The following is a 24,360-nucleotide window of genomic DNA, read 5'->3' as shown; positions in this document are numbered from 1 at the left end:
TCGCCCTGTTCTTCTGCCAGTCATTTCAAGGTGCAAAGTGTAACCATGAAAGCAGATTTACAAATAATGATATATTTATGCGGCAGAGGTGAAACTTTGATATTTGATTATATTGTGATGTAATTTAAATATGAAAAAAAAAAAAATTAATTACGTTTTTTTATCACCCTTGGTATTTTATGGATCATAACCTTCCCCAGTGATTGAATTCAACTGTTTGATTTTTTTTAAATAAATTTAGTTATAATGTGTTAACTTTTAGTGATGCATATGCTGGCAAGGTCTATATGTTTATGTGATATACAGCCAACATATGATTAGAGCTCATGAGCAGATAGTTGATAGTGAGATCCAAATTGTTCATGTTGGGCCAAATCACGCAAGTTGTGACATACTGTTCATAAGGGTTGAAAAAATAAGAGCTCCTCCTGCACGACACATGGCCCTATCAGTGTGCAAAATGCATCATGTAAGATGAGACACTCATCCTTGATAAGGATGGTTATTAGTTGTTATTAGGCAACCCAGATTAAAAGTATAATCATGCCTCTATAATAAAACACAAGGGAAACAATAACCCTTTAAAATATTAATTTCACAAATTCCTAAAATAAAGTAAAACACAGAGGGAACTATTAACCTTTGTTTCGCAAACATACCCACACACACAAACACACAGATGTTATGACATCAGTGAGAAAGCTATGGTTTAGATTATAATCAGTAAGGGAGATGGTGGGTGGTGGCAGAATTCTTCTTTTGGCCATATGTTTATATACGTCAATGACATCATTGACAACTGAAATATCCCTCTTAATTAATAGTAGCAGCAGATCAGCTGCTTTCCACACTTTCTGGCACTTCATAATGGCACCCTTTTTCACTAGAAAGGCACCCATAGGGAAGTACAAGTTTAAGGTATCTTATAGGGCCACTAGAAGGGTACTCCAATCATTTTTTTCCCATGTGAAGGGCAGCTGGTGGGGCCCTTCCTCTTGTTTTCACTGAGGTCGATGGCAGCTGAGCTGAATCACTATTCGACCCAGATAAAGTGAACGTTCACTCAGATCGAGAACCATTTTGTGTGTGGTTAGGAGACTGAAAAATACTCAGATCCCAGATTAGTCCCATCTGGTCTCTGAGTTGCTTCATACCCAGTACAGAAACGATATCTCTGCTAACGGATGTGAGGTTGGTATTCACTATAATCCTTCTTATGTGCTCTTTCATATTGCCTTGTAGCATCTAATCAATGAGGAATCATTTAATAAGGAATTGGATTGAGGATAGGCTCTAGTTCTTAGAGCTCCAGTAATTATTAGGCAATGGTCTTATGTAAATAAATGCAGGACATTATCTTAATCAACATACAAAATGATTTATTGTGGCTCATTGTCCATAAATGCTCCAGACTTGCAGTAATGAAAAACCAGTGTTATTATTAAGTATTAAGTATTATTAAGAAAAGAGGACAAATAACACACTTCCAGAAACTGTATGCAGACCTCCGTGTCTCTAGATTTACAAAAATGTTAGAGGAGCACCTCTTTTTCCATCACCCAGGTATTTCTTAAGGAAAGCCTGCACTTCTGGACTGAAGAGGTTTGTGTGGAAGTCTCTGGCTGTTTCGATAGACTGTGTTTTGTCTTTACATACATCCTTCAATCCCCAGCTGATGATTCCAACCTATTAAAAAACAAACAGTTACACTAACAGTTCTCCTAGGACATGGTCTTAGACTGCAAATTTCAGATCAATCATAAACATTTTATAGTTCAACTATTTGAGGCATCTTATTTAAGGCATCTGCTCACAGACATTTAAATGCAATACTACATCAAAAAATAAAAGTTTGAAGGCAGGAGGTGATTTAAACACTGACCTGAATCACACGATACTTTTGCTCTATAAATGTAGCACCACCAGAATCACCTGTTTGGAAGTAACAGACATTAGAGTGAAACAAAATTACAATGTAACTGATATCTTCAAATAGACTATGTAATCATATCAACACAGATCTTCCATTTGATATTATATTCCAAGATTATAGTGCAGTTGGTCTAATTCTGGGAAGCTCTGCCAGACATGTGTATTAGCAAACAACTTAAGGTAAATTACCTTTGCATGAAATATCATCTACTTGATTTAGTTCAGCCCCACCAGTGCACAGGAAGTTTTCTGTAATAATCTTCGCTGCTTTTTCATCTGTGATATTTAATTCTTTTTTGGCATCTTCAATACATGAGGCCCTCTAAGGAAAAGGTGGAAACAGTATGAGATTAGCAGATGTTTTTAACTTTGTGTAGTGGCATACAAAGGACTGATTAGGGGTACATTTGACACACTGCTTAGCTATTCACAGATAAGACTGGTATAAAGATTCTAGCTGATGTTTCTCTATAACCATAATGTTTTTAGGTCCTACACCTTTAACGAAAGCTTTTTAATGGGTTTATGTTAATAACTGAGGCTTGGGAGAAAGAAGCATGTACAGGCTTATATTCTAATGTTAAATGTACTAGAGCTGTTAAGTTAAATATAGGTTCCTTTAAAAAGTCTAGCCTAGAGGGTTTATGTTTAATAAAGGTAGGGTTTTTTTTCTACAGCTTACATTTGTGTGTTCAAGTGGCTGTACATCATACAAAGTGTCACACATTGCACAGATACCTTGAGTTTCTGCAATAATGTGAGTTCTCATGTGCATATTTGATACTTTTGCACTAAAGGAATTTAGCAGATGCTCGTATCCACAGTGACATATTTATCAGTATGTGTGCTCTCTGGTAATCCTGACCTTGGTGTTACTAGCACCTGCGCTAAAGCAGACTGAACGTCTCTTAATATAACTTCTCTCAGAATATAAGCAAGGCCACAATGATTTTGATGAGACTGATGAGTAAACTTGAGTCATCATTTGTACTGATAAGCTGTTGTACACCAGTCCCTGCACAGTTTGAACTTCCCTTCGAAATGAACATCTTATTTGTGTAGTCCACTCTGTCTAAGTAGAAGGTAGCTTTAACCACCTCACAGTTTAAAGCCACCTTCTGCCATCCCTCTGATGGCAAGTACAGAGGCGAGTGCCTGCTCCAGCTTAAACAGGGATCGTATTCACCAGCCAAACTGCCTTTGCCTTCTGCACCATGCATCAGGTTGGATGACATCATCCATGAACAGCATTGCCCAGATCGTGCACTGATCCACCATGTCCACGCCTGTAACTGATGCCCATCAAGTCATTCTGAACTCACTCCAGCAATCCCCTACTGGCTGGTTTTGTAGACTGCAGTTCTCTGGTGTGAACCAAGCAATCTATAAACTACAACTGCCTTGTCACTGCAGTTCTCAACCATGATTCATGCCTGCCCTCTTAGACTGATGATCCCTTGTTCCTTAGCTGATGTGATAAGGGACAACACTAGCAGGGCTCACCTGAAATAGTCGTGTTGAACCTAACAACGCCTGGTACACTGGCAATCCTACTAAACACAGCATTAACGTCTGCCATAGGAAACCACTGAGATAATAAGCTAAACAGTGCATAACTGACATTTTGTGAAAGGAAACAAATTATTTTTATCAAAACAGAAAACAATCATACTACAAATATACTTTAAGACATAGTGCTGATGGTCCTTGTATTGTTCATCACAGTTAGGCTTTACAGACACAGCCATAAAACATTTCGTGAACCTTTTCCTTTGACTCCCAGATTTCTTTTTGACGAATGCACATGTACTGATTTCTTAAATGGAACACAAATTTGAGGGGCAGCAGAATTGAATGCAACAACCAGTAAGCATTCTTATCCCCAGCACCTTTCAAAGCAAAATTACACCCATATCTATAACAATAATAATTTAAGCAAGTATAAACACCCTATTTTAACTAACCTGCTTCTCTGTATCCCAAAATGGAAAGGTGGGCAAGTTTGTGAAAAACCCAGAACATTCATATCACCAGATTTCTGTAAGATTGCTCAATGCTTGCCAGCTAACATTATTGAAATCTGGTCAGTTAGACCGCCTCAAATGTGTGTTTCAACAATTGGACTGAGCTAATCAGTGACCAACAATGCCTGTTCTAGGACCGCCACCTGGCAGACCAACAAAATCATCAATAAAATAAATCCAAAGTTGCATTTTCAATGTCCACTTGAAAATTTCAGAAAATCCAGCAGGAAAAGTGAATTGTGGGAATTTTCCAAGAAGAATGCAGTGGAATGATATTGACAACAGAACAAGCTAGACAATGTCTGAACTGGACCTGTTCTTCCTTGACATTTGCACTCCCGTCTTGGATGCTGGTCTTGTAAAACAGACATAAACCACAACTCCTGCCAAACGTCCCTGAGAGTTTTCACTTGTCTACAGTTTTTCAATAATTAAGGCATGCTGGGCACTTGCATGAAGTTAAAATAATAAATTGAATCATAGAAACAATAGACTGTAAGATGTCTTTACCTTATGTCCTTGTTTGATTTGGACATTTCTTTTTGGAACAACATCATCCTTTTTCTTAGATGACATGAAATTAGCTTTTACAAGATCATTATTCATCAGCACTTCCTCTAAGAACAAAAAGAGAAAACAATTTTCATAGTTGTAATTAAACCTCAGTTTAAGTTTAATGTGACATAACTGCTAGGTGGCTATGTAATAATCTTAGACCCCTACAGATTTTTTTCATAATTCTTTGGGGTTTTTATAGTTTCTGTCTGTCTCATTAATATCTACATCAACACTAAATGTGTTTTTCAGTGATGTCTTTGACTCACTATGATGTTTGCAAGTCACACCACTGGAAGACAATCTTAGAGCCCCACTCGTCTCCTTGGTGCAGGGGATGCATATGGTTCTAGTATACAAGTAACCGAGAATACAAAGTTAGGATATACCTCAGGCTAGGTATATTCACACATGTAATTGTCATTGTTATATATAATTGTCATGCTGTTATGGGATGTTATGAAAACTGAAATTAAGATGTTGGATTCACTCAGATTGCTTACCTGAGATCAGTACCAATTATTACACTCTTCTCTAGTTCAATGAGAGCAACATCATACTCATAGAACTCTGAAATTCCCTCCTTCACTTTATCTCTGATTTGGAATTTGGGGTGAGGTATGTATTCCTTCACTTTTGGTAATGCGGTGCCTGATCACAAATAAAAAAGGATTAAAAAGAGCATTTATGACATTTTATGATGCTTGTGGATTTTTATTTTGTTCAAACTTCTTTAAAGGACTGTTTTTTTTCAACTGCATATGGTACCTCTAACATTGGGTGCCCCAACTTTAATATTTTCAGGTATATCACCAAACCTAAAGCAATGGGCTGCAGTTAGAATAAATGTAGGAGTGACCAGTGATCCTAAGCAGTTGGCTACTGTACCATCCTCATGCTGTGGAGAACAAGAAAAGGAAAAATTCTTGAACTTTTCTTCATAGCTGACAAAATCAGACAGACATCAAGAAAAATACAGAGGCAAAGTAGTTTCTTTATCGTATCTGAATATATATTTTAATTTTAGTTATAAACTCAATACAGCAACAATTATTACATAGTTCAAATGACTATTTATTTGATATACTCACTGTCACATCAATTTTTATCAGCCAGGGGTATCCACGGCGCATGGTTGATTGAGTACCATCGTGATAGTCTTTGTAGAGTCCACACAGGCTCACACTAGTGCTCTCATCTATATAAGAAACAAATAAATAGTGTGATACATGCACACACACACACACACACACACACACACACACACACACACACACACACACACACACACACACTCTTTCGCTCTCTCTCTTTCTCTTTCTCTCTCTCTTTCACTCTCTATCTCTCTATTTAATGCACAGTAAAATCCACTACAACTAAAGCAGTGTAATAATGATGCCGCCAACTAATGGTGATGCAAAAGTTGTGTGAGCTCTACAACAGAGAGAAGTACAGAAGTACCAATCATTTGATCAAAGGTTTCTTCCACATTTTCCATATCCTGGAGTAAAAAGAAATGCTTCTCATCCCGTTTTTTTGTTACCCAGTCATCAATGTCTTCTCTTTGCACATCATCACCCACACCAAACACATACAGATCTGAAATGTGACAATATCTGTGTCAGTGGACCATCAAAGTGCACTTTTTCAAGTTTTTATGTATTTATGTGTTTTAAGATCAGATATTCTAATTTGTCTTATTCACATTTAAATAGCATTTTGGTTGTCTCGAAAGCAAATTATAGCTCACTTATGAAGAATAATCCACAATGGACAAATTCTATCTAATGAATGGAAGAATTTATTAACAGAATTAGGAGCACTAGTACAGAAAGAGGAATCCAAACTGTATATCATATAATGCAGGGTTTCCTCACCAAGATATTCATCCCGTTTCTCAACTTGTCCATTGTACACAATTTGTTTGATTTCTTTAACATTCTTACTGGGGTTCCCTCCTTCGTTGTAAACACCTGCAGACAGTGAAACAAGAACGATAAGTTTACCTTGACAGTAACTAGCCAACAAAGCTACCATTATGGTTCCTCACTGCATTGCCCAGAATCCCCAGGGGAGAGCATCATCCCTGGAATACAGATGCAAAACACGTTTTCTAGCACTATTTAAGTCCTACGTGTTAGCTGCATCACTGTGAAGTATTGCCTCTGCTCCCTTGAGCATACAGAGTGGCTCTCTTCTGTTAACATGCTCCCTGTGCATCAGTTTTACTATTACCTGATGTTGTTTTGGATTTTCCATTTTTGATTTGGTTGCCCTCTGGACTGCTCTCCTGGTTATGTTTTTGGACTGTGTTGGCTTCTCTTCAGCTATACCTTTGCTCTGAATATTTTATCTTGTCAGTTTTGATCCTGGCCTGATTTTTGACTATGATTTTGAATTGTCCCTTTACTAATAAAGACACTGTTTGGCTTATCCGCACACTTCTGGCTCATCTTGCAGCATTACAGTAACATTATATATAATGATAAATATTGTTGAAAAAAGTAATTACCATCAGAGAACATGATTATAACATGATGTGTCTCATTAAAGGCCTCCTGATCTTTGGCCTTTTCAAAATGCATGCTTCCCAAAATTGTTCCAAAGGCATTTGCAATGTTGCTTCCTGCATTGTTTCCTTTTGCTGCCAAAACAATTGTAATGAAAAGAGACAGTACGTAATTTAAAAATCACACCAGAATTTTTAGGACCAAATGTTCCAAAATAAGAAATGAACCTCATGATTACCAAAGGCTTACCATCAAATTTGTAATTATCCAGATCCTGAAGAATTGTATCCAGCTTTTTATCATCACGCTGCTTGTAATTTGCAATACTAATTATTGTTTCAACTTTTGTGGCAAAAATAATGATCTCATAGTTTGGGGAAACCTGATAGTAGCGAATCTGTTGATAAAAAAGGTTAAATTTAAATCCAGTAAAGATTAAATTGATGTGAGACCATCCTAATCTGGAACAGTTAATGAGAGTAAATGAGAGAATAACTGGACTTTACAGTTCATATGGACTCCAGACATTCTATAAGTATTTGCCATGTAACTGAATAACATACATCTAGAATAAATCTGAATGAGAAATTAATAGATATTAGTACAGAAAAAAACAACAAATAAAAACAGTCACAAGTGTTGGAATTAAGAGTCGTAAATTGAAAACCAAGAATTCCAACATTCTTATTAACTTACTTTTATTATAAGTTGCTTAATGATATTCTTTGCTTTATTAAAATCTTCTTCCTCTATGCTGTCAGATGCATCCAGGGCAATGTAGATGTTAAGTTTTCCCCCCTGCTCCAGTTTGATTCTCTTCCCTTCTTTATCTGAAACATGTAAGAACAGGTGTACTGTTAATGTGGTGTGAATTTTATGTGTGCATTAAAGATAAAGAACATATTTTAAAAACAATAATCTGTGTATGTAGAGTGTTATATTACACCTTCAGCAAATTCTGAAGTAAAAAACATAAGGAAAATATGATAAAATCCTGTTCAAAACCCAACTAAGTTGGCTCATCAATCCTATCTGAAAACACTCTGGACGTGGTCCTAATATTCCAGTGAGGACATTTGATTGACAATCTGCTGCCAGAAACTCACAGCCTGCTACACAACGCAAGCAGAGCTGAATGTAATGATTTACGCAGGGATACTGGGAATCATCCAACAATGAATGTATTAATCTTCTCATAAGCAAACTTTAAACTTACTGTAGACACAAAGGGCTAGATCTGTTGATGGAGAAGAATGTCTTAGACTTCGCTGCAAAATAACCTATTGATGCCCCCTGAGTTTTCTGTAGTTAAATGGTAGTGTAGTATAGCCTTGAGTAAAGTTTATGCAAGCATTACACAACATTATTTCTACTTAATTGCAGTAGAAAGGACAGAAATTCTGTCTAAATAAATCAGTCATTTACTGGATTTTGTATTCATAGGATACATTTTATATATGCACATGGTGTGTAAAGAAGAGCAAGATTAACATAATTAGAAAAGAAAATGAAGGTTTAAGTCTTGGGCCTTTAAATAATCATTATTCACTTAAAATAAATCTTAAAAGTAGACTTCTGAAATGGGAAGATGAAATAATGCATTACAAATAAAAGAGGTGTGCTGTTTTTCAGGTTTTAAGGTATGAAAGTCATTACAAAATGTGAGCTGTGGAGTCTACACACCTGTTTCCTCATTCATTGTTAAAGTAGTCTGTAGAGAACTGCTAAAAGCCTCTGCTACTTCCTCTGGAGTGTCATACGTGAAATCAGCTAAAATGAAGAACACAGTAAAGGTGACATCAGTACACTCATTATAGTTCATAGCATATAGAATATTGCAACTCCAATTTTAGTGGCACTAAGGCCACAGGTTGTTGCCTTATCTCAGGGCATAATTATTGTTACATGTGTAAATAATAATTATTACATGTGCACGTAATAATTATTACAAAAGTTATTTTATGGGGCAGCCTGACTAAAAGCCTGTTTCCAATATTGGTAAAGGTTGTACAAACCATAATTTATATTATTCGTAGATAACACGTTACATTTGAAAGCTATTCAGTGTAATGTGCAGCAGTATGATATGTGTAGACCAGACTCTTCACCGTAGCACTCTGGCTCTTGCCCTGACCACTGTCCATCATCCTGACACACACGAACTTTGGAACCCAGCAATTTCAGGTTGTTATGGCAACGGTAGGTAACTGCATCATCGATGTTGAAGATGTGGCCTGTTCTTCTGGCGCCAGGCGGAATGCCGGGATCAGGGCAGTGGTCAGCTGTGGGTTGGGTACATTTCAACATGAGACGCCTTCCTAGCTGCGGCTTAATGATTGTACACATGTTAGCTTGGTATGAAAAGCAGCAGAACCAGTGGAAAAGCTCTTTACGTACAGTTACGACTACAAACGGGTGTGCCACCACTCCACTTCCCATTAGCCTGGCACACACGGGTGGAGGAGCCACGGAAGGTGTAATCAGAGTGACACCTAAAAGTTATTGTGTCATTTATGTAGTAAATCCTCTTGTAGGGGTCCACGATTCCATTGTTCAGAACATTTGGATTAGGGCAAGTCACCCCTAAAGAATGAAAATATAGTGAGACAAATATCTAGAATGAAGGACAATGTGTCATTTATGAGAGACTAGGAGAAGTGTTAAAGAATGATGTGCTGCTTACGTTTGCACTCTGGCTGTTTTCTGGTAGGTGCAGGATCCCAACGCCCTCTGTAACACTGCCGTAATTTCACAGGATGTGGATAATAACCCTCTGGGCAGTGGTATCTCAGTATACTTCCATCAATATACATCTTGGAGAGGGTGAAATCGCCTCCACTGATGGTCAGGTTACTTTCAGAGCACTGAGGTAAAGATGAAACACCTGCAAAGAAGTAGGCAAGTAGGATCTAAAACAGTTTGGAGAAACTGTGAAAGAACTGGTGAAGCAAGCAAGATGATACAAGAGGAACGAAGCTTGGAATTGTTTTGAAGGGGAAATTACATCTGTAATAATAACTGAGGTCCAATAGTAAGTGAGGCCATTTCACTGATTTTATTTTCTGCTCAGATCTCTGTGACCTTAATGTCTGCCCTGAGAGTTTCTACACATGGTAGTTAATATATTCTGGGGTGATTGGATTTGCTAGTCTGCCCTAAACAGACAAATGTAAGCCTGGTCTAACATCAGAGGTGGATAACTTAGGTTCAGAAAGCAAAAATGTCTCCCAGAATTTAGCAGTTTCAGAAAATGGTGGTCTCAGCTGTGGTGTTCCCTGAGGCTCACTGGGGGCTTATTCTGCCCCAGAACTCCCTGTGAGGGCATGGAAGTCAAGGAGTACACCCGGGAAGGATGGATGGTTCCCTGATGCTCACCGGGGACACTGAAACTACTACTATCCTGATCTAACTTCCTTGTCTGAGACAGCAAGGAATTCATGACATGAGTTCCACCCAAAGAAGACATCTACCCAAGTCTTCAGTAGCCTGTCCTGGAGGACCTCGAGCTTGGTATCCAGAACCCCCATGGCTCTAGAGAAGGGGTTCCCCCCCGGAAATGTTTTCCTAGTGGAACCCTGAGCCCTGCTTTCTAGGGGATAACTGATTCATGCATGATTGCTATGTGAACAGGCCAGTATGTCTGGAGCCCTGCCCAGGGTGTTTTTCATGGTGGCGGTCGCTCAGTCAGTGAAGAGAGTCTCCTTGACGCAAAGGTCTTAACACCCTGTTCATGTAAGGGGATCAACAAAGGAAGTCCAAGAGCGGTCCAGTCAAGGAAACAGGCTGCCGTCTCTGCGCCTGCATGCATCCAGGTGACCTCAAATGAATTCCATGGAGAAGGAGGGTATCCATTATGCTCCATGGATGCAGTGTTGCCATGCCCAGGGCTTGTGAGATATAAAGTCCTCCATGCCTTGGGAGACATTGTGTCCTCCAAGAAATGCTTTGCTACCACCAGAGTGCACAGGCGCTGGGAGGTGTGCGTTTGGTAGGAGGTACTGTGACGTTGCCCCCCTGAAAGTAGCTTCTGTCAAGCACCGGTGGCGTTGGACATGGCTTTTGTTTCTTTAGGTTTGTTCTACGCCCGACGTCTCACCTCATTGTCCACACCACCTGTGGGTTTTGTCATTATGTTCTGATTTTTATAATCCACCTTTTGTGTTTGGTGTCTGTTTGTCATTTTTGTTATGTTGCTTTTCTTTTGTTCCTATTAGTTTATGTTCAGGTTTTGTTTTTTTGCTTGAATTTGCTTTCTCCTTTTTTCTATGCCCACAACAGTAAATATGATTAAAATAATTTTACTTTATTTAAAAGTACATTTATTTTTATTTTATTTTATTATTGGTAAATTTATCTCTCAGTTTCCTAATTCCACTTATCTTCAGAATCTGCCCTTGTTATATTTCAGGATGAGGCAAAACAACAAGTGTCCCAAAAAACAACATGGGAGAGGGGCAGAATTAGGGAGCTGAGAGATAATGGATCAAAGGTAATAATAATACATGGAACAAAATATTATGAAGAATAATATGAAGCAGTTGGATATAATAAATGTAATGATATTGAATAAAGAATTATATTTATTCATCCATAGTTTTATTCTTGGTACTTAAGAATCATTTTTAGTTGTCACAGTTGGTGTCAACCTAGCTACCCTGTCCCGTCTTCTGTTGTGGTTTGCTTTCTGGTTTTCTCCATGTGCTCTCATTTTCGTTCTGTTAATTCTGCCCTTCGTTTCACTTGTTTCTGGTTTATTTCCTTGCTCTTGTTTGTCTGTAGTCTCTGTATGCACCGTTCCTTTAGCCTTGTTTTGTTTTTATGTTGAGAGAGTTAGTTGTGTGTTCCATGACTTTGGACTGAGCTACTGACCCAGACTTTTGGATTGGCCGTAAATAAATCTCACTCTTAGCTTTTGCGTCTGCGTCACTATAGCTCTGCATTACCTGTTCCTCACTTCTCCCTCTTTCGTTTGCTTGTATAAGCCCACGGGTTCCTGCCGCCGCCGCTGCACGTTGCCTGCGAGTTTTCACCGAACTGTCTTCAGTACTGGATCCCGTGCAAGCCTTTTTATTACATTCTTCTTTCCTTTGTTTATTTTGCACACTGCTGCCTTGCAACCCGCTTACTTTGTATTTGTCGTGGAGAATAAAGATTTTTGAACTTTCGCTCGCCTCTCGCTCCCTCTGTAGTGCCAAAATTTCTTGACGAAGATGATAATAATTGTACCCCTTTTACAAGTGCAAGTATACTCACCCTTATTGAGGTAATAATCACTTGCCTAATTTCACTATTTTCACAGGCTGAAACACAATTTCTCATGAAAGTAAAATTTCTTAAGTATTCAATCTGTCAAATGCAATTTTGACTAAATGTTTTCTAATACCTTCTGTTTGCTTTGGGTTATAACTTCCATATTGACTCATTGATTCATTATTCAGCAAAGCATCCAGTGATTAATCAGTTCTTGGAATATTCATGTGTCCAGCTGAACTTAAACAAATCCTGTATGTGTTTAATACCTCAAGTATTAATTCAATACTCAGGATTTCACTGTGTGTATCAATGTAATTTCTCACATCATTAAATATACAGGCATGATGACTTTCTCTAATGCAAAGTCAATCAATATTCTTTAATTAGAAAATAAGTTTTAAAGATGCTTTTCCAAAGCAGTGTTTTTAGTGTTCAGTGAAGAAAAGACTTATGAAAATCAACAGGACTTAAATCAAAACTTAAGAAAAACAGGACAAAATCAACAGGACTTACCAGTTATAGTCATAAAAATGAATACATTCAGCCAAGTCACAAACTCCATGTTGTCTTTACAGGCTTAGTGCAAATGGTATGAAAAATAAGCATCCAGAAGGGTTAAAGAAGGGTTTTATATTGCAGGAGCAGACATAGAGCACAGACCTTTTTGTCACTGTTTAACAAGAAGTCAAATAGAAAGGACCATTGACCACCAACTACATCAGATGCATTGCACAGTGATTATCGCCCTGTTCTTCTGCCAGTCATTTCAAGGTGCAAAGTGTAACCATGAAAGCAGATTTACAAATAATGATATATTTATGCGGCAGAGGTGAAACTTTGATATTTGATTATATTGTGATGTAATTTAAATATGAAAAAAATAATAATTAATTACGTTTTTTTATCACCCTTGGTATTTTATGGATCATAACCTTCCCCAGGGATTTAATTCAACTGGTTTTATAAATAACTTTTGTTATAATGTTTTTGGTTAACTTTTAGTGATGCATATGCTGACAAGGCCTTTGTTTATGTGATGTACACCCAACATATGATTAGAGCTCATGAGCAAGTACTTGAAAGTGAGATCCAATTTATTCATGTTGGACAAGATCAGTAAAGATGTGACCATTATTATGCAAGAGGGGGATTTTGTCACGATGCCCCCTTCCTGGCATCGCGGTTCTCACGGCAACTCTACCTGTGTTTTCTTCCTGATTTGTTTCCTCGTGCATCCATGTTTTGGCATCTTTTGGTTCCGTGTCCTTGTTTGTATCTATGCCTATTATTCTCTTCATTAGTCCTCATTAGTCTCTGTATTTAAACCCCATGTTTGTTTCGTCAGCATGTGTTATGTTTTTGAGCCGTAGTCTGTCTTTGTGTGGGCCCTGGTTGTTTGGATTTATGATTATGTCATTGAAATACCCTCTCTGCCTGTTCCCTGTCTGTTTTGGTTGCCTCGTTGACTGCTTTCTGGATGTTGACCCTCATAAGTATATCTGGCTTATGTTTATGGACTTTCCCCGTTCTCTAGTAAACTGCATTCACCATCATCATTCGATTCCGTCTCTGGTTGTGCTCGGAACGTTACAGGTTTGAAATTGTGTCCTAATACTTACTATATATCACTGACCACACTCCTCCTGGCCAGACATTTGTTTACAGACTGATAAGCAAGCAATTGTCGAATAATTACTGTCCAGCCCTTGGAGAGGTTCTGTCCCCTTGAAAAAGAGAAAACCAATCACCAGTGGCAGACTGCTGAAGGGCGGGGGGGGGATAAAAAGGGCAAAATGCATCATGTAAGATGAGAGTCTTCATCCTTGATAAAGTTTATTAGGTGACCCATGTTATAAGTATAATATGCTTCTACAATAAAACACAATAAACCTTTAAAATTTTAATTTCACAAATACCTCTGAAGTAAAACACAGAGGGAACTATTAGCAATTGTTTTGCAAACATACCCACACACACAAACACACAGATGTTATGACATCAGTGAGAAAGCTATGGTTTAGATTATAATCAGTAAGGGAGATGGTGGGTGGTGGCAGAATTCTTCTTTTGGCCATATGTTTATATACGTCAATGACATCATTGTGGTCAACTAAAATATCCCTCTTAATTAATAGTAGCAGCAGATCAGCTGCTTTCCACACTTTCTGGCACTTCATAATGGCACCCTTTTTCACTAGAAAGGCACCCATAGGGAAGTACAAGTTTAAGGTATCTTATAGGGCCACTAGAAGGGTACTCCAATCATTTTTTTCCCATGTGAAGGGCAGCTGGTGGGGCCCTTCCTCTTGTTTTCACTGAGGTCGATGGCAGCTGAGCTGAATCACTATTCGACCCAGATAAAGTGAACGTTCACTCAGATCGAGAACCATTTTGTGTGTGGTTAGGAGACTGAAAAATACTCAGATCCCAGATTAGTCCCATCTGGTCTCTGAGTTGCTTCATACCCAGTACAGAAACGATATCTCTGCTAACGGATGTGAGGTTGGTATTCACTATAATCCTTCTTATGTGCTCTTTCAAATTGCCTTGTAGCATCTAATCAATGAGGAATCATTTAATAAGGAATTGGATTGAGGATAGGCTCTAGTTCTTAGAGCTCCAGTAATTATTAGGCAATGGTCTTATGTAAATAAATGCAGGACATTATCTTAATCAACATACAAAATGATTTATTGTGGCTCATTGTCCATAAATGCTCCAGACTTGCAGTAATGAAAAACCAGTGTTATTATTAAGTATTAAGTATTATTAAGAAAAGAGGACAAATAACACACTTCCAGAAACTGTATGCAGACCTCCGTGTCTCTAGATTTACAAAAATGTTAGAGGAGCACCTCTTTTTCCATCACCCAGGTATTTCTTAAGGAAAGCCTGCACTTCTGGACTGAAGAGGTTTGTGTGGAAGTCTCTGGCTGTTTCGATAGACTGTGTTTTGTCTTTACATACATCCTTCAATCCCCAGCTGATGATTCCAACCTATTAAAAAACAAACAGTTACACTAACAGTTCTCCTAGGACATGGTCTTAGACTGCAAATTTCAGATCAATCATAAACATTTTATAGTTCAACTATTTGGGGCATCTTATTTAAGGCATCTGCTCACAGACATTTAAATGCAATACTACATCAAAAAATAAAAGTTTGAGGGCAGGAGGTGATTTAAACACTGACCTGAATCACACGATACTTTTGCTCTATAAATGTAGCACCACCAGAATCACCTGTTTGGAAGTAACAGACATTAGAGTGAAACAAAATTACAATGTAACTGATATCTTCAAATAGACTATGTAATCATATCAACACAGATCTTCCATTTGATATTATATTCCAAGATTATAGTGCAGTTGGTCTAATTCTGGGAAGCTCTGCCAGACATGTGTATTAGCAAACAACTTAAGGTAAATTACCTTTGCATGAAATATCATCTACTTGATTTAGTTCAGCCCCACCAGTGCACAGGAAGTTTTCTGTAATAATCTTCGCTGCTTTTTCATCTGTGATATTTAATTCTTTTTTGGCATCTTCAATACATGAGGCCCTCTAAGGAAAAGGTGGAAACAGTATGAGATTAGCAGATGTTTTTAACTTTGTGTAGTGGCATACAAAGGACTGATTAGGGGTACATTTGACACACTGCTTAGCTATTCACAGATAAGACTGGTATAAAGATTCTAGCTGATGTTTCTCTATAACCATAATGTTTTTAGGTCCTACACCTTTAACGAAAGCTTTTTAATGGGTTTATGTTAATAACTGAGGCTTGGGAGAAAGAAGCATGTACAGGCTTATATTCTAATGTTAAATGTACTAGAGCTGTTAAGTTAAATATAGGTTCCTTTAAAAAGTCTAGCCTAGAGGGTTTATGTTTAATAAAGGTAGGGTTTTTTTTCTACAGCTTACATTTGTGTGTTCAAGTGGCTGTACATCATACAAAGTGTCACACATTGCACAGATACCTTGAGTTTCTGCAATAATGTGAGTTCTCATGTGCATATTTGATACTTTTGCACTAAAGGAATTTAGCAGATGCTCGTATCCACAGTGACATATTTATCAGTATGTGTGCTCTCTGGTAATCCTGACCTTGGTGTTACTAGCACCTGCGCTAAAGCAGACTGAACGTCTCTTAATATGACTTCTCTCAGAATATAAGCAAGGCCACAATGATTTTGATGAGACTGATGAGTAAACTTGAGTCATCATTTGTACTGATAAGCTGTTGTACACCAGTCCCTGCACAGTTTGAACTTCCCTTCGAAATGAACATCTTATTTGTGTAGTCCACTCTGTCTAAGTAGAAGGTAGCTTTAACCACCTCACAGTTTAAAGCCACCTTCTGCCATCCCTCTGATGGCAAGTACAGAGGCGAGTGCCTGCTCCAGCTTAAACAGGGATCGTATTCACCAGCCAAACTGCCTTTGCCTTCTGCACCATGCATCAGGTTGGATGACATCATCCATGAACAGCATTGCCCAGATCGTGCACTGATCCACCATGTCCACGCCTGTAACTGATGCCCATCAAGTCATTCTGAACTCACTCCAGCAATCCCCTACTGGCTGGTTTTGTAGACTGCAGTTCTCTGGTGTGAACCAAGCAATCTATAAACTACAACTGCCTTGTCACTGCAGTTCTCAACCATGATTCATGCCTGCCCTCTTAGACTGATGATCCCTTGTTCCTTAGCTGATGTGATAAGGGACAACACTAGCAGGGCTCACCTGAAATAGTCGTGTTGAACCTAACAACGCCTGGTACACTGGCAATCCTACTAAACACAGCATTAACGTCTGCCATAGGAAACCACTGAGATAATAAGCTAAACAGTGCATAACTGACATTTTGTGAAAGGAAACAAATTATTTTTATCAAAACAGAAAACAATCATACTACAAATATACTTTAAGACATAGTGCTGATGGTCCTTGTATTGTTCATCACAGTTAGGCTTTACAGACACAGCCATAAAACATTTCGTGAACCTTTTCCTTTGACTCCCAGATTTCTTTTTGACGAATGCACATGTACTGATTTCTTAAATGGAACACAAATTTGAGGGGCAGCAGAATTGAATGCAACAACCAGTAAGCATTCTTATCCCCAGCACCTTTCAAAGCAAAATTACACCCATATCTATAACAATAATAATTTAAGCAAGTATAAACACCCTATTTTAACTAACCTGCTTCTCTGTATCCCAAAATGGAAAGGTGGGCAAGTTTGTGAAAAACCCAGAACATTCATATCACCAGATTTCTGTAAGATTGCTCAATGCTTGCCAGCTAACATTATTGAAATCTGGTCAGTTAGACCGCCTCAAATGTGTGTTTCAACAATTGGACTGAGCTAATCAGTGACCAACAATGCCTGTTCTAGGACCGCCACCTGGCAGACCAACAAAATCATCAATAAAATAAATCCAAAGTTGCATTTTCAATGTCCACTTGAAAATTTCAGAAAATCCAGCAGGAAAAGTGAATTGTGGGAATTTTCCAAGAAGAATGCAGTGGAATGATATTGACAACAGAACAAGCTAGACAATGTCTGAACTGGACCTGTTCTTCCTTGACATTTGCACTCCCGTCTTGGATGCTGGTCTTGTAAAACAGACATAAACCACAACTCCTGCCAAACGTCCCTGAGAGTTTTCACTTGTCTACAGTTTTTCAATAATTAAGGCATGCTGGGCACTTGCATGAAGTTAAAATAATAAATTGAATCATAGAAACAATAGACTGTAAGATGTCTTTACCTTATGTCCTTGTTTGATTTGGACATTTCTTTTTGGAACAACATCATCCTTTTTCTTAGATGACATGAAATTAGCACTTACAAGATCATTATTCATCAGCTCTTCCTCTGTAAGAACAAAAAGAGAAAACAATTTTCATAGTTGTAATTAAACCTCCGTTTAAGTTTAATGTGACATAACTGCTAGGTGGCTATGTAATAATCTTACACCCCTACAGATTTTTTTCATAATTCTTTGGGGTTTTTATAGTTTCTGTCTGTCTCATTAATATCTACATCAACACTAAATGTGTTTTTCAGTGATGTCTTTGACTCACTATGATGTTTGCAAGTCACACCACTGGAAGACAATCTTAGAGCCCCACTCGTCTCCTTGGTGCAGGGGATGCATATGGTTCTAGTATACAAGTAACCGAGAATACAAAGTTAGCATATACCTCGGGCTAGGTATATTCACACATGTAATTGTCATTGTTATATATAATTGTCATGCTGTTATGGGATGTTATGAAAACTGAAATTAAGATGTTGGATTCACTCAGATTGCTTACCTGAGATCAGTACCAATTATTACACTCTTCTCTAGTTCAATGAGAGCAACATCATACTCATAGAACTCTGAAATTCCCTCCTTCACTTTATCTCTGATTTGGAATTTGGGGTGAGGTATGTATTCCTTCACTTTTGGTAATGCGGTGCCTGATCACAAATAAAAAAGGATTAAAAAGAGCATTTATGACATTTTATGATCCTTGTGGATTTTTATTTTGTTCAAACTTCTTTAAAGGACTGTTTTTTTTCAACTGCATATGGTACCTCTAACATTGGGTGCCCCAACTTTAATATTTTCAGGTATATCACCAAACCTAAAGCAATGGGCTGCAGTTAGAATAAATGTAGGAGTGACCAGTGATCCTAAGCAGTTGGCTACTGTACCATCCTCATGCTGTGGAGAACAAGAAAAGGAAAAATTCTTGAACTTTTCTTCATAGCTGACAAAATCAGACAGACATCAAGAAAAATACAGAGGCAAAGTAGTTTCTTTATCGTATCTGAATATATATTTTAATTTTACTTATAAACTCAATACAGCAACAATTATTACATAGTTCAAATGACTATTTATTTGATATACTCACTGTCACATCAATTTTTATCAGCCAGGGGTATCCACGGCGCATGGTTGATTGAGTACCATCGTGATAGTCTTTGTAGAGTCCACACAGGCTCACACTAGTGCTCTCATCTATATAAGAAAAAAATAAATAGTGTGATACATGCACACACACACACACACACACACACACATACACACACACACACACACTCTTTCACTCTTTCTCTTTTTCTTTCTCTCTCTCTTTCACTCTCTATCTCTCTATTTAATGCACAGTAAAATTCACTACAACTAAAGCAGTGTAATAATGATGCAGCCAACTAATGGTGATGCAAAAGTTGTATGAGCTCTACAACAGAGAGAAGTACAGAAGTACCAATCATTTGATCAAAGGTTTCTTCCACATTTTCCATATCCTGGAGTAAAAAGAAATGCTTCTCATCCCGTTTTTTTGTTACCCAGTCATCAATGTCTTCTCTTTGCACATCATCACCCACACCAAACACATACAGATCTGAAATGTGACAATATCTGTGTCAGTGGACCATCAAAGTGCACTTTTTAAAGTTTTTATGTATTTATGTGTTTTAAGATCAGATATTCTAATTTATCTTTTTCACATTTAAATAGTATTTTGGTTGTCTCTAAAAGCACGGTATGGCTTACATATAAAGAATAATGCACAATGCACAAATTCTATCTAATGGATAGGAGAATTTATTGACAGAATTAGGAGCACTAGTAATAAAAATTCATTGCTAGTACAGAAAGAGGAATCCAAACTGTATATTATATAATGCAGGGTTTTCTCACCAAGATATTCATCCCGTTTCTTAACTTGTCCATTGTACACAATTTGTTTGATTTCATCAACCTTCTCTTTGGGTTTCCCTCCCATATTTGAAACACCTGCAGACAGTGAAACAAGAACTATAAGTTTACATTGACAGTAACTAGCCAACAAAGTTACCATTACGGTTCCTCGCTACATTGCCCAGAATCTCCAGGGGAGAGCATCATCCCTGGAATACAGATGTGAAACATGTTCTCTAGCACTATTTAAGTCCTATGTGTTAGCTGCATCACTGCAAAGTATTGCCTCTGCTCCCTTGAGCATACAGAGCAGTTCTCTTGTGTTAACATGCTCCCTGTGCATTGATCAGTTTTGCTATTACCTGATTTTGTTTTTGGATTTTCCGTTTTTGATTTGGTTGCCTGGTTTGGTTGCATGGTTGATCCTGGTCTGATTTTTGACTATGATTTTGGATTGTCCCTCTACTAATAAAGATGCTATTTGGCTTATCAGTATGTGACTCAATCAACCTGCAGCATTACAGTAACATTAAATATTATGATAAATACTACTGAATAAAAAAGTCATTACCATCAGTGAACATGATTATGACATAATGTGTATCATTTAAGCCTTCTTTATTTCCGGCCTTTTCAAAACTGATGCTGTCCAAAATTGCTCCATAGGCTTTAGCAATGTTGGTTCCTGCATTGTTTCCTTTTGCTGCCAAAACAATTGTAATGAAAAGAGACAGTACGTAATTTAAAAATCACACCAGAATTTTTAGGACCAAATGTTCCAAAATAAGAGATGAACCTCATGATTACCAAAGGCTTACCATCAAATTTGTAATTATCCAGATCCTGAAGAATTGTATCCAGCTTTTTATCATCACGCTGCTTGTAATCAGTGATACTAACTATTCTTGTCACATCTGTGGCAAAAATAATGATCTCATAGTTTGGGGAAACCTGATAGTAGCGAATCTGTTGATAAAAAAGGTTAAGTTTAAATCCAGTAAAGATTAAATTGATGTGAGACCATCCTAATCTGGAACAGATAATGAGAGTAAATGAGAGAATAACTGGACTTTACAGTTCATATGGACTCCAGACATTCTATAAGTATTTGCCATGTAACTGAATAACATACATCTAGAATAAATCTGAATGAGAAATTAATAGATATTAGTACAGAAAAAAACAACAAATAAAAACAGTCACAAGTGTTGGAATTAAGAGTCGTAAATTGAAAACCAAGAATTCCAACATTCTTATTAACTTACTTTTATTATAAGTTGCTTAATGATATTCTTTGCTTTATTAAAATCTTCTTCCTCTATGCTGTCAGATGCATCCAGGGCAATGTAGATGTTAAGTTTTCCCCCCTGCTCCAGTTTGATTCTCTTCCCTTCTTTATCTGAAACATGTAAGAACAGGTGTACTGTTAATGTGGTGTGAATTTTATGTGTGCATTAAAGATAAAGAACATATTTTAAAAACAATAATCTGTGTATGTAGAGTGTTATATTACACCTTCAGCAAATTCTGAAGTAAAAAACATAAGGAAAATATGATAAAATCCTGTTCAAAACCCAACTAAGTTGGCTCATCAATCCTATCTGAAAACACTCTGGACGTGGTCCTAATATTCCAGTGAGGACATTTGATTGACAATCTGCTGCCAGAAACTCACAGCCTGCTACACAACGCAAGCAGAGCTGAATGTAATGATTTACGCAGGGATGCTGGGAATCAACCAACAATGAATGTATTAATCTTCTCATAAGCAAACTTTAAACTTACTGTAGACACAAAGGGCTAGATCTGTTGATGGAGAAGAATGTCTTAGACTTCACTGCAAAATAACCTATTGACGCCCCCTGAGTTTTCTGTAGTTAAATGGTAGTGTAGTATAGCCTTGAGTAAAGTTTATGCAAGCATTACACAACATTATTTCTACTTAATTGCAGTAGAAAGGACAGAAATTCTGTCTAAATAAATCAGTCATTTACTGGATTTTGTATTCATAGGATACATTTTATATATGCACATGGTGTGTAAAGAAGAGCAAGATTAACATAATTAGAAAAGAAAATGAAGGTTTAAGTCTTGGGCCTTTAAATAATCATTATTCACTTAAAATAAATCTTAAAAGTAGACTTCTGAAATGGGAAGATGAAATAATGCATTACAAATAAAAGAGGTGTGCTGTTTTTCAGGTTTTAAGGTATGAAAGTCATTACAAAATGTGAGCTGTGGAGTCTACACACCTGTTTCCTCATTCATTGTTAAAGTAGTCTGTAGAGAACTGCTAAAAGCCTCTGCTACTTCCTCTGGAGTGTCATACGTGAAATCAGCTAAAATGAAGAACACAGTAAAGGTGACATCAGTACACTCATTATAGTTCATAGCATATAGAATATTGCAACTCCAATTTTAGTGGCACTAAGGCCACAGGTTGTTGCCTTATCTCAGGGCATAATTATTGTTACATGTGTAAATAATAATTATTACATGTGCATGTAATAATTATTACAAAAGTTATTTTATGGGGCAGCCTGACTAAATGCCTGTTTCCAATATTGGTAAAGGTTGTACAAACCATAATTTATATTATTCGTAGATAACACGTTACATTTGAAAGCTATTCAGTGTGATGTGCAGCAGTATGATATGTGTAGACCAGACTCTTCACCGTAGCACTCTGGCTCTTGCCCTGACCACTGTCCATCATCCTGACACACACGAACTTTGGAACCCAGCAATTTCAGGTTGTTATGGCAACGGTAGGTAACTGCATCATCGATGTTGAAGATGTGGCCTGTTCTGCTGGCACCAGGCGGAATGCCGGGATCAGGGCAGTGGTCAGCTGTGGGTTGGGTACATTTCAACATGAGACGCCTTCCTAGCTGCGGCTTAATGATTGTACACATGTTAGCTTGGTATGAAAAGCAGCAGAACCAGTGGAAAAGCTCTTTACGTACAGTTACGACTACAAACGGGTGTGCCACCACTCCACTTCCCATTAGCCTGGCACACACGGGTGGAGGAGCCACGGAAGGTGTAATCAGAGTGACACCTAAAAGTTGTTGTGTCATTCATGTAGTAAATCCTCTTGTAGGGGTCCACGATTCCATTGTTCAGAACATTTGGATTAGGGCAAGTCACCCCTAAAGAATGAAAATATAGTGAGACAAATATCTAGAATGAAGGACAATGTGTCATTTATGAGAGACTAGGAGAAGTGTTAAAGAATGATGTGCTGCTTACGTTTGCACTCTGGCTGTTTTCTGGTAGGTGCAGGATCCCAACGCCCTCTGTAACACTGCCGTAATTTCACAGGATGTGGATAATAACCTTCTGGGCAGTGGTATCTCAGTATACTTCCATCAATATACATCTTGGAGAGGGTGAAATCGCCTCCACTGATGGTCAGGTTACTTTCAGAGCACTGAGGTAAAGATGAAACACCTGCAAAGAAGTAGGCAAGTGGGATCTAAAACAGTTTGCAGAAACTGTGAAAGAACTGGTGAAGCAAGCAAGATGATACAAGAGGAACGAGGCTTGGAATTGTTTTGAAGGGGAAATTACATCTGTAATAATAACTGAGGTCCAATAGTAAGTGAGGCCATTTCACTGATTGTATTTTCTGCTCAGATCTCTGTGACCTTAATGTCTGCCCTGAGAGTTTCTACACATGGTAGTTAATATATTCTGGGGTGATTGGATTTGCTAGTCTGCCCTAAACAGACAAATGTAAGCCTGGTCTAAAATCAGAGGTGGATAACTTAGGTTCAGAAAGCAAAAATGTCTCGCAGAATTTAGCAGTTTCAGAAAATGGTGGTCTCAGCTGTGGTGTTCCCTGAGGCTCACTGGGGGCTTATTCTGCCCCAGAACTCCCTGTGCAGGCATGGAAGTCCAGGAATACACCCGGGAAGGATGGATGGTTCCCTGATGCTCACCGGGGACACTGAAACTACTACTATCCTGATCTAACTTCCTTGTCTGAGACAGCAAGGAATTCATGACATGAGTTCCACCCAAAGAAGACATCTACCCAAGTCTTCAGTAGCCTGTCCTGGAGGACCTCGAGCTTGGTATCCAGAACCCCCATGGCTCTAGAGAAGGGGTTCCCCCCCGGAAATGTTTTCCTAGTGGAACCCTGAGCCCTGCTTTCTAGGGGATAACTGATTCATGCATGATTGCTATGTGAACAGGCCAGTATGTCTGGAGCCCTGCCCAGGGTGTTTTTCATGGTGGCGGTCGCTCAGTCAGTGAAGAGAGTCTCCTTGACGCAAAGGTCTTAACACCCTGTTCATGTAAGGGGATCAACAAAGGAAGTCCAAGAGCGGTCCAGTCAAGGAAACAGGCTGCCGTCTCTGCGCCTGCATGCATCCA

At 38.1% G+C, this 24,360-nt stretch overlaps 2 protein-coding genes across 2 annotated transcripts; both read right to left on the bottom strand.

The window, feature by feature from the left end:
- Positions 1-1,369: 1,369 nt before the first annotated feature.
- Positions 1,370-10,548, bottom strand: LOC118241546 (complement factor B-like). The gene is made up of 19 exons (XM_035527120.1): positions 10,492-10,548; positions 10,308-10,334; positions 9,705-9,930; positions 9,419-9,604; positions 9,130-9,303; positions 8,705-8,791; positions 7,718-7,851; positions 7,271-7,418; positions 7,024-7,155; positions 6,389-6,484; positions 5,973-6,110; positions 5,603-5,709; positions 5,280-5,409; positions 5,015-5,162; positions 4,781-4,860; positions 4,467-4,573; positions 2,122-2,254; positions 1,883-1,932; positions 1,370-1,686 (listed from the first exon to the last, which is right to left on the bottom strand). Exons 1-19 carry the CDS (start codon positions 10,546-10,548, stop codon positions 1,522-1,524), a joined length of 2,325 nt encoding a protein of 774 aa, XP_035383013.1. The 3' UTR covers positions 1,370-1,521.
- A 4,406-nt stretch (positions 10,549-14,954) lies between these two features.
- LOC118241545 (complement factor B-like) lies at positions 14,955-24,076 on the bottom strand. Its single transcript, XM_035527119.1, has 18 exons — positions 24,020-24,076; positions 23,233-23,458; positions 22,947-23,132; positions 22,658-22,831; positions 22,233-22,319; positions 21,246-21,379; positions 20,799-20,946; positions 20,552-20,683; positions 19,981-20,076; positions 19,544-19,681; positions 19,190-19,296; positions 18,867-18,996; positions 18,602-18,749; positions 18,368-18,447; positions 18,052-18,158; positions 15,707-15,839; positions 15,468-15,517; positions 14,955-15,271 (listed from the first exon to the last, which is right to left on the bottom strand). The coding sequence occupies exons 1-18, from the start codon at positions 24,074-24,076 to the stop codon at positions 15,107-15,109; spliced, it is 2,298 nt and encodes a 765-aa protein (XP_035383012.1). The 3' UTR covers positions 14,955-15,106.
- Between the last annotated feature and the right edge of the window lie 284 nt (positions 24,077-24,360).

Source organism: Electrophorus electricus, chromosome 6 (genome assembly GCF_013358815.1).
Source record: "Electrophorus electricus isolate fEleEle1 chromosome 6, fEleEle1.pri, whole genome shotgun sequence".
Classification (NCBI taxonomy): Eukaryota; Metazoa; Chordata; class Actinopteri; order Gymnotiformes; family Gymnotidae; genus Electrophorus; species Electrophorus electricus.
This window is presented reverse-complemented; position numbering and strand designations above follow the sequence as displayed.

Excerpts from the sequence above, each read along its gene's own strand:
- LOC118241546 (XM_035527120.1), bottom strand. The coding sequence starts at position 10,548 with ATGGGGGTTCTGGATACCAAGCTCGAGGTCCTCCAGGACAGGCTACTG. Across the intron at positions 2,255-4,466 it reads AAATCAAACAAGGACATAAG|AGGGCCTCATGTATTGAAGA; the intron begins GTAAAGACATCT and ends CCTTTTCCTTAG. Across the intron at positions 1,687-1,882 it reads AAAAGTATCGTGTGATTCAG|GTTGGAATCATCAGCTGGGG; the intron begins GTCAGTGTTTAA and ends GTTTTTTAATAG.
- LOC118241545 (XM_035527119.1), bottom strand. The coding sequence starts at position 24,076 with ATGGGGGTTCTGGATACCAAGCTCGAGGTCCTCCAGGACAGGCTACTG. Across the intron at positions 20,684-20,798 it reads GGATAATTACAAATTTGATG|CAAAAGGAAACAATGCAGGA; the intron begins GTAAGCCTTTGG and ends TTGTTTTGGCAG. Across the intron at positions 19,682-19,980 it reads GAAACGGGATGAATATCTTG|ATCTGTATGTGTTTGGTGTG; the intron begins GTGAGAAAACCC and ends GTCACATTTCAG.